Source organism: Prosopis cineraria, unplaced genomic scaffold (genome assembly GCF_029017545.1).
Source record: "Prosopis cineraria cultivar Desert tree isolate PC_DT_omini unplaced genomic scaffold, ASM2901754v1 PC11, whole genome shotgun sequence".
In the NCBI taxonomy this organism is placed as follows: Eukaryota; Viridiplantae; Streptophyta; class Magnoliopsida; order Fabales; family Fabaceae; genus Prosopis; species Prosopis cineraria.
In genome coordinates, this window is record NW_026555342.1 from 19,872,126 (window position 1) to 19,882,635 (window position 10,510).

Sequence of the window (10,510 nt, forward strand, 5' to 3'; positions counted from 1 at the left end):
GATGAGTTTTTATTTCAGAGTGGCAATCTAGTAATTTCACCGTGTTAAAGCAAAATAAAATGTCTCCTTTACAGCATGATTTCGAACTCCATATTTTAAAGTAAACATCAAGAGCAGTTTTCATTAAGCCACAAATTCACTTTGCTGTACTTTTTCCACCATATAAATATAAATATATATAATCAAAATAATTCTTCATTAATATTAATATTAATATCATTTTTATTATTTTTTTGTCATTACAGTAAGTCGGTAATGAAAAAAAAACTGATGATCTTTTCTTCTTTTTAAAATTTTTTTTAAAGTAATGGCATTTCTAAAATTTTGAAATACTTAAGAAAATATAAAATATAATTTTTGTCACCACCCAAATATAAACGTGAACTATCAATTAAAAACCATCATTATACTACTAATTCACTTTATTATAACTACCCAATAATTTTATGAAAAGAAAGTTAAAATATTTAGAAGAATAATTTATTATTTTATTTTATTATTTTTTATGCAAATATGAAATGAGAAGTCTAATTATTTTTTTTTAAAAAAATATATATTTATTTTATAGTTAACAAAATTCTAAATTCATGAGTCATTACACATTTTCCCTTAAACCTGTAAAGTTATGTGTCTTGACTCTTGAGTAGTTGAAAAGGCATAGCTACATTTTTAAAAAAATTACAATCCATCAGTTGGGCGTTATGTAAAATTGAAGTTTACGCAATGATAACATAGACGGGGGAAAGTAAAATATAGAGTTCATAAGGAAAAAGTGATTAAAATATTAAAAAAAACTGCAAAATACCATAATAGCCTAATAGTAAAGTAATTAATGTTAGAGAAAATGATTTTCGCCGATAAGCCTCAAGTTTTTAAGAATTTAAAGCAAAGAAAAAAAAGAAGACAAAATAATATAAACATATCTTCTTGGTGAAAAATGGTTTAAAAATTTAAAAAAATATGTATAAATCTAAGATGCGAATATAAAACTTCATGTTAACGCTATCCTACTTTAAATTAAAAAAAATCTATTCATTTTTAAAGTTTTGTGACTAGGTTTTTTAAATTCTCGGGCTTCTGGTTAGTTTTTTTTCTTTTCTTCTCTATTAGCTTGTATTATATACATCGCTCCATTGATAAAAAAAAATCCAGAATGTCGAATTTGAGCCTTTTTTAAAGGATGCAAACCAAATAATTTGATGTTTCATTTTTTTTATTTTAATGCATACAATTAGTTTATCTCTTTTATAATTAACTTATTTTAAGTAGTTTAAAAGATAAAAAGAAAACCTGCAACTTAAAGTGCCACAAAAGCCCCATAGCAAAGTAATAATTCTGGTGAAAATGCATTTCACAAACTATGGAAGTTAAAACAAGAAAAAGTAACAATAGGATAATCTAAACATACCTTACTGTTGAAAAGTGATTTCAATGTTTTATTGCAATCCTTATTTGTTGATGTTTCCTTGATGAAGAAATCTGTAAGAGTCGGCAATCTTTCCATCTTCAAAGTGCGTAACTTCTCAAAAAAAAAAAAAATGACATCATTAGCAACTGACCTTTGTTGATCAAGTGAATCTTCAATGGTAGACATCACAATCTCTATGATGGAGTTGCAATCTTCAATTTCAATCTCAACAAGTTATGAAAATGATCCAACCATTGAAGTTGAGAAAATCCACATCAAATGTTGACGACAGCTCACTTTGATTACTTTTAGGTTTTGGAAGGTGGGTGCAATTGGTCCTTGACATAACTTCATTAGCCCATTCTTGTTTTCAAGTTTCAAAGTTTCAAGGATTGTTAGGGCATCTTCATGATGTGTTGAGCTCAAAACGATACTCAATATGATCATTACTTTCAATTTGAAGATGCCTTAAATGTGAAAATGTATTGTAAAGAACATTTTCAAGCCCATGGGGTCCATGCAAATACAAATCTTCTACTCCTTCCAATAATTTTTGAACCCCATACTTCAAATGGATACTGCTTTTTAGCTCAAGTTTCAATGTCTTTGAAGTTTCATAACCGCTATTCCATTTCCAATGTTTTCCAATAAATATCCTGTATCTCTTTAAATTCATGCTCCCTTCATTTTTATTTGTAGGAGAAAAAAGTGTATCACATAGTTTAAGAAATTTAATTAATTATATTTAATTGTATCTGTAAATAAAAGAATTGGACTACAATACCCTTCATTAATTGCATTAATCAAGCCTTCATTAATTGTGTTAATCAAACCTTTATTAATTGTCTCCTATGACTATAAATGATAAAATTATGAAGAATAATTTATAAAGTTTGCAATAAATATTTATTGAAAAATATGATTTTGTTTATATAAAAAAAAACAAGCTAAAAGTAATAGTTTCTCTTATAAATAAAAATGGAGGGAGTATGTAAGAACAAGTTCTCTGGAAAAATAAAGGCATTAGGAATAGAAATATATAAATAAATTGGCAAATCCTTTAATTCATCAAGTCTTGCATTTTCTTTACCTTCACTGGATCCTTTAGCTTTCCACTGGTAAAAGCTATTCTCCATGTTCAAAACCTCCAATTTTTTCCAACTAGATATCTCGTGCCCTAAAAATTAGGCTTGACCAACACAGGATATATGCACAAACACACATACATAAAGCCTTGATCAAGAAGACTGTAATTTAGTATCTTAATTTATTTAAAATAGGATTGAAAATAGTAGCAACATTTTCATATAAACAAAAAGATTTATAAACTTTCTGTAGGAATTTTGATAGAATTTCTTCCATAAATAGGACTTCCTAAAATAACTACAATAACCATGTACAATCCAAACCAGTATTGTGAAGCTTTGTTTCTCCATAATAGACACACAATATATATTACATACCAAATTTCTACCTATAGTTAATGCGGAGCATATAAAAACAAAAATTAAAACATAACTAAATGTTTACTTTGAAAGAAAACAATATCCACCAGTGTTCAGCAAGGCATACAATGTCAGCTATATTATTTGAGATCAGATCAAATATTTTTCAGTAAATAACCTCCTAACCATAACATGTTTGCATAACTAAAATGAATAAAATATAATAACTACATAAAATATTTGTAATGACCTAAAATTTTTAATCTGAACAAAATTTTCTCCCAAAGGATATTTTATTTAAATATTTTTTTTTCAAGTTTGATTTGATTTGAAATTATAGGAGAATTTTGGGTCTTTCTTGTAATTTTCCCAAACTTCCATATCTGATAGTATTTCTTCGCGTGAAAGAAAGGAAAAAAAACACAGCATTCGCGTTTGTTCTTCACCGACCTCGAGTTCTCTCTTCTCTTCACCATCGAACTCCTTCTCTTCACCTTTGGCTTACTCTTCCTTTCACCCGTGGCTGAACTGGTGCGTCTCGGCAGCTGGAAGTGGCTCATCAGGTTCTGTTCTTTCTTTGCTGTCATCTTTTGCGTATCAGTCCAGGTAGAGCGTCCGTGTGCTCTTGCATGTGTGTGGCTTCAATCCTTCTTGCTTTCTAGCTGCTAAAAGTTTTGTATAGGTGTATGATAAGCTAAATTTTTCTCTTTTTTCTGGTCACGATTTCTGGTTTCCGTCTTCCTTATTTGAGTTGCAGAACAGAGCTAGCTTCCTTCACCAATCTCGACCACATGCTGATCTTCAGCTGTCATCACTGTACTGTAGTGCGAGGAAAATCGTTGATCCTCTCTTCTCCTTGCTGGAAAAACTCGTTCAGTCTCTTCCTCTTCGTTGTTCGTCCGTGTTTGTTTTGTCTGGTGATGAGCTAAATTTCTGCTCTGTTTGGTGACTAACGAATGAGGTGTAAGCTCACATATTCAGCCTTAGTTTTTCTTTTCCTCTGCTTCTAGGCACCGTGTGTGTGTGGGTGTGTGTAAGGAAAGCTCATGTTTTTTTTATACATGCTGATTCCTGCTTCTTCTTCACGTGGAGCAGCTAGGTTGAATTCTTCTGTTATCTTTTAGGGTAGTCTGTGAACTAAGGAGGGGTTGTTATTTCTGCACTTCTATTCAAGATTAGACGGTGATCCTTTCTTCTTCTCCTTTGAATTTATAGGTAGCTTGAATCATCCTTTCTCCTTCCCCTAGCCGAAGAACGTGGCTCTGCTTCTCCTAATGGCTGTTATAATTTTGAAAAAATTGATTTGTATTTTAAGTTGACGCTATGTACTGTTCTAGTTTGAAGATGAGCTGAATGGTGATAATAAAGTTATTGTTGAAAATTGATTAAATTATTGGATGATTATTGTGAATTAAATTTTTAATATATTCAAGGTATTTTGCAAATATGCTTGAAAGAAGAAGTTGGTGATAATAAGATTATTAAAATTTTGCTAAGCTTAGAATAAGAATTACGTTAATGATTGTGGTTGAATGTGTCTAGTGTTGTTGACTACTTGATAGAGGTTGTTGAAGAATTTGGTGAGAATTTAGGGGTTATTGAGAAATTTAATGAATAATTGAAGAGCTTGAATGTTAATTTTACTTGCTTATATTAAGAAAGGAAATCATAATAATATGAAATGTGTTGGTTTACATGCTAAATTAAATTGGGACATTATTGAAATAAACAAAAAATTAAGAGCCATAAGATTTTTAGAAATTCAGGTGAATGAGTGATGTTTCAAATATATTTTCAATAAAGTATTTATAAAATTTTTTTTGTTTAAATATTATTATTATTGCTTTATAAATTGTTTACATATTCCTGTAATCCTATTTCCATATTAATGGTATTATTTCTCATAAACAGTTTAAATATTTAATTTCACATTGATACAATTTTTTTTATTGCAATGATTTGTACATGAAAGAAATGATGATAATTTTGAGCAATGAAAAATGATAATTGAATAATATTTGAAAGTGAGAATTTTGAAAATATTTTTCTTTCTTCATATACACTTAATTTTAATGAGGGGGATTGAATTCAAAACATTAGATGCTAATAGCAGTTCTATTAGCCCTTGGAGCGTCATGGTACACCTAACTAACTGGGTGCTTATATGAGGTACTAACCCCATGTGTAGACCAACACACATGGAACGGAGGGATGGTTATTCATGAGTATGGTACAATACTTATTTTTATGAGTGTCATGCCTGCACTTGATTGGTGGCTTTCACCATGCTTGTTTTGTGGCTCTCAACCTCACTTGATTGGTTATTTATCCCTGTAGATTGTATGTGAACGCTTGTTATTCGTTCTAATAAAGCTGTCCTAGATTTAAATTAAGATTTTTATGTTTAGATTAGTTCTCCAAAAGCATTATTTCTAATTGCACCATTATTGAAAAATGTTTATTTATTTTATGGGCAATACAAATTTTAATACAATTATGTGATTTTGATAGCATTGTCTAATTTTATGATTATATTATTGAGAAAATTCATTATTTATTGTTAGCTAAACTATATGTTTTATGATTTCATTAAGTCATTTTGAATTAAATTTATCTGTTATTACCTTTATATATATGTATTTTAAATTATAATTTTCATTAGAACGCTACTCACCGAAAAATTTCTTTAGTCCCAAATGTTGTTGCTAACCCTGCTCCTCCAACAAATTGTTGAGGGGCCTTTTTGTTATTTTTGAAAAAGGAAGCCTATCATGATTGTTATTTTAGTAAATCTATGAATTTTATTTTGTAATTATAGCTTAATGCTCTACATACATCATAGTTAGATCCTAATCTTATTTTGTATCATGTAAATTGCTGTAATAGAGCTAGTCTCCTTGCTGGTATGGTTGAAAGGTTATGTTGTTGTGGAAATTTTGGGAGGTCTAAATTATATAGGACATTGCTGAAATTTTCATAGAACGTTTAAAATTTTATGAACTTTATTATTGTATATAACTTACACATACAGATATTTTAACTTAATTTCTAGTTAATTAAGGCTTATAAAATATAAATTCACCTTATATTTTATGCCGATCATACCTTTAGTATTGGAGTATGATAGTACATGCGAAAGCAATGCAATGTAAACAAATTTATAAACTTGTAATAAAAGTTCTATATAACTTCAATAACAAGAACATTTAAAGCTATAATGACAATGCAGCTTTAACATTTGATTTTAACAAGTTAAAATGATTAAATAAGTAAATAAGAATAACAATATTTATTAATTTAAAAAACTATTACGTATGAAATTACCAATTAATTAAAATTTCATATTTTTTTTGGGGATTTAGCATAATAATTTACAAACATAGACACATAATCTACGAGAGTAAATAAAAAACGTGGCTTATGCCATGAAGACAAATATAGACACATAATCCACAAGGGTAATACTAACCAAATGCAACTCGAAGTCATGAAAATAAACGTAGACACATAGTCCATGAGGGTAAGTAACCAAACGTAAACTTGGCTATAAAACAAATGTGGACACAAAGTCCATGAGGGTAATACTAACCAAATGTGGCTTGAAGCGATAGAAACAAACGTAGGTATAAGACCCATGAATAGCAAATGTGAGAATAGAGTTTACGAAAATTAAATTAGCTAGTCATTAACCATGGCACACCTAGGGCTAACGGGATTTTCATTAGCAACCAATCTCTTGTATAAAATCCCCTCCAAATCCATTTTCAACCATGTGAAAAAATCATCACTATAAAAATATAGTTCTCATTCTTAAAGTCAAACTCGCATGAATAGTTTGAAGCATTAAAAACTTGCCAAAATAAAATTTTGTAATTAATGTCCATATTTGGCATTTATTGAGTAATCCAAAAATAATCAATGTTGATAAAAATAATCTCACCTATTTTGAAAATATCCTTCATAAGGAAAAACACATACAGATGCCATAATTCAAATATTCTTCAATATCTCTTTGTAATTTCCCAAGATAAAAATAATTTAATTAAAAAAGTATTAAATATTTAATATAATTATTATTAACTGATCTATATAAAAAATATTTTGGAAAAAGAAATTTAATGATAAATCAATTGGGACGTTATTCACTTGCTGTAACACCTTCAAAGCTTAAAACTCACTTCTTTCAACTTCAATTGAGCCACCTTTCTTACAATTATTCTATAATATATAATAAGATCTCAATGAACTTTATTTTTGAACCAACAAGTCTCTTTTTAAGAGAATCTACTCAACCAAAATTAATATAAGTAACTTTAAAGTTTTAGCAACAAAATTCACACATAAATGTTTCTTGTTAGGCTTTTTACCAAACATCTAATGTGTGACACTCCAAACTATCCAATAAAACTAGTATCTTTTAATTCTCAAGCCTAGCCATTTTTAAGCATCTAAGTATGACTTTCAAAATGATAATATACTTTATAAATCATCAACCATATAACTCTTAATAATCTAAAACTCAAATAAGATTTTGATAACTTCTTAAATACACCCCTTCACAAAAACCTAATTTAGATATACAAATAATAATATCCAAGCTAAATCATACTTCTTGAGAAACCATCACTATTATAGATACATAATTAAAAAAAACTCTACTAATGAGCATTTTATCAAACATCTTTCAGGCATGAATCCTTTAACTAAAACCAAACTTCCTTTTCTACAAATGTCATTCCCTAAATTTTTATTATAGTCATATTTGAAATAATTTAGCCTTCCAAATTTTAAACAAAAATCAAATTAAATACCAAATTGAAATCAAATTTCCAACATCACATTACTCATGGCCCGCAGAAAAAAAATGGAGAACAAATTCACAATCTCAATCCATAGTCATATACGCACAACAAGAAGGAAGTAAATGATAGAAGCTTCTCACCTTAAATCACCAACATCACAAAAGAGAAGAGGAGGGAGCAGACACTGAACAGGGGAAGGAGAAGGTTCGACGATGATGCTACACAGGAACAGAAAGAGTTGGTGACCTCGCTGAAACTCCTAGTAAGTGTGAACGAACGAAGACTCCAGCAGTGACGATAGTGGAAGGATGAGCTAGACAGCTAGTGAGGTTGAGCGAAGCAGGGGAGATGATGTAGTCCAACGTTTCAACACAACAGCACGACGGAGGAGGGAGAGGAGGGCTCCTCAATCATAGTTGCCGGCGTCAAGCACAATGGGGAGAACACAGGAGGTAGAACGGAGGAGTAGAGGCTGCGCTAGCTGGTTCTAGAGCTTTCAAAGAAAACAAAAAATGGGGAGGGAAGAAGCCGTCGTGCATTTTTTATCTGTCTCTTATCTTTTTTTTTTTTTAATATAGAGGGGCAAACTTGTAACTTCACCCAAGGACTGGAGCAAAAATAAATTAAACTTCTCTCTTGTATAAGAGAGATTCGAACTAAGGACCTGAGGGATGGATTGAAACACAATTACCATTAAGCCAACATTTCCTCTTCTTCTATTGATACCAAAAACTAACAAGAATGAAATCAAAATACCTTAATATAAATTTATTTATTATTTTTATTATTCTCTTTTTACTAAAATTTCTGGGTTATCACAAGATAGGAGTTTTGGTGGAATCACTTTGAGTTTGGAGCAATGGACTAGATTTAACATTTGTAATGAAGTCAACGTCCCCAATTCAAATGGTAGTTGATCAATTTCAGAGTAAGCAAGACTCATGGTTGTTACTTGCTTCAGACTTCCAACTTGAGTTATTTTTTCTAGCAAACAAGAGTATAGACACAATGTTTTGAGCTTTTTTTTTTTTAGAGAATTAAGAGATGGTTATGATGAAAAAGCACACATTGATTAAACTTAGCAATTTGAGTTCTTTTGTGGATCTGAAAAATGAATAAGGGAATGGCCAAATCATGGTTTTCACTATTTAATAGGAAGAATTCTAACCTTGGAGCAGACAACTCTTCTGGAAGATCAGTAATGTCACTTTTTTCTAAGCAAATTCCCTTGTAGCCTTCTAGCAAATTTTTGTTTGGCCATTCTTTCAACCTTCTATGTCTCACAATGAAGGCATGTAACTCATTGGACGCAATATATAGTGCAACGTCTCAAATAACATCATGCCTTGTGACACGATGACTAGAAAATTTATCAAGAAATAAGTTCAAAGATTTTAGCTCACTGACAGCATTATAAATTCCAACATGGGCATCTTCCATGTTTTCTATGTGTTCAAGAAAATCTAACCCCATAGAGTACAGGAGCAAGTCTTCAATTAAGGGATCATGAGACAACATGGCAGCAAACAAGAAATTTTTTTTTTCTCTGAGCTCAATTGATTGTAGCTCAGCTTCAAAATGGAATCAACCTCTTTAATTCCTGTTATGCTTCTTCGTAAAGGATTTTTCAGACATGCAAGGGCATCCTTCCATTTATTCACATCTTTATTCCTTAATGCTTTGGCAATTGTAACAATTGCTATTGGCAAGCCTCCACTCTTTCGAACAATCTCAGTAGCAATAGATATCAAATCAGGACCACTTGAGTTGAAAGAAAGATAAGCAATCCTCTTGAACAATTCTCGTGCTTCATTCTCTATAAATGCATCCACTTTGATAATATTGACATTTCATTAGGTTGATAGCAACATATCATTCCTTGAAGCTAGTAAAACTTTGCAACCTTCATTCTTTTTGATATTATTTTCATAATCAATACTGGGAATTCCAACTTTGCCCAAATCAAGTTCATCCCAAAGATCATCCAATATAAGAAGCATATTCTTTGCATGTTTCAACCTCTCACGTAGACGAGAAGCTCTTGTGTCCACAATTTTTTCATTGAGTTGCGTACCTAACCTCTCAGCAACTTGGCTTTGAATGCTTTCAATATTCACGTCATCAGAAAGAGGTGCCATGATCACCTTGCATCTTTTGATTCTCCACCTTCTTTGCTACCTCTTTATCTGTTGTAAAGTGACAAATAGACATTTACAGGTTCTTATAGTTTTTTTTTTTTAAGTTTGATTACCATCTGTAATTTATTTTGTTTTAATCAAGCCTTTATAATTTGATCAATTAAATTGTTAATTCTTGAAGATTAAAATTAATAATGAATTATTAAATTTTCCAAACAAAAATACTTTTAGAGTTTACACAAAATTTAATTTATTACTTTTATCCAAAATTGAAAGAAAATTGATTCAATACACTATTTAAATTTTTATTAATTTTTTATGAACATTGTATAAGCATAAAACATTATTTAAAATAGAATCTAATTATAGAAATTTTGAGTTATAAAAATAATGTAATTAATTATAAAGTCATATAATCATTTTATAAAGATATCAAAGTTCTTAATTTTTTTAAAGAAAAAATTCAAGGATTTTAATTTTCAGGAGTTAAAAAATTTTAAAAATTTAACTATGGGGATTCAATTAAAACAAAATAAATTACAGAGATTTAATTTAAAATTAAAAAATTAAACGAACTTGAAAATATATTCTCTTAAATTTAAGAGAATGAGAGACAATTCAGCATAATGGAAAAGGTAGGACAAGAGTTCAACAAAATTGAAATAACAAAAGCAGAGAGCTTGGCACTATATGGCGAGAATTATTCTTTTTATCCTA

At 29.8% G+C, this 10,510-nt stretch overlaps 1 protein-coding gene across 1 annotated transcript; it reads right to left on the bottom strand.

The window, feature by feature from the left end:
• Positions 1 to 3,617: 3,617 nt before the first annotated feature.
• Positions 3,618 to 9,793, bottom strand: LOC129286270 (probable disease resistance protein At1g52660). Its single transcript, XM_054922265.1, has 3 exons — positions 9,595 to 9,793; positions 9,245 to 9,486; positions 3,618 to 3,791 (listed from the first exon to the last, which is right to left on the bottom strand). Exons 1-3 carry the CDS (start codon positions 9,791 to 9,793, stop codon positions 3,618 to 3,620), a joined length of 615 nt encoding a protein of 204 aa, XP_054778240.1.
• Positions 9,794 to 10,510: the final 717 nt, after the last annotated feature.

Coding starts and splice junctions, on each gene's coding strand:
- LOC129286270 (XM_054922265.1), bottom strand. CDS start 9,793: ATGGCACCTCTTTCTGATGACGTGAATATTGAAAGCATTCAAAGCCAA. Junction 9,487..9,594: donor GGGCAAAGTTGGAATTCCCA/GTATTGATTATG, acceptor ATATTATCAAAG/TGGATGCATTTATAGAGAAT. Junction 3,792..9,244: donor GCATAACAGGAATTAAAGAG/GTTGATTCCATT, acceptor GTCACCAAACAG/AGCAGAAATTTAGCTCATCA.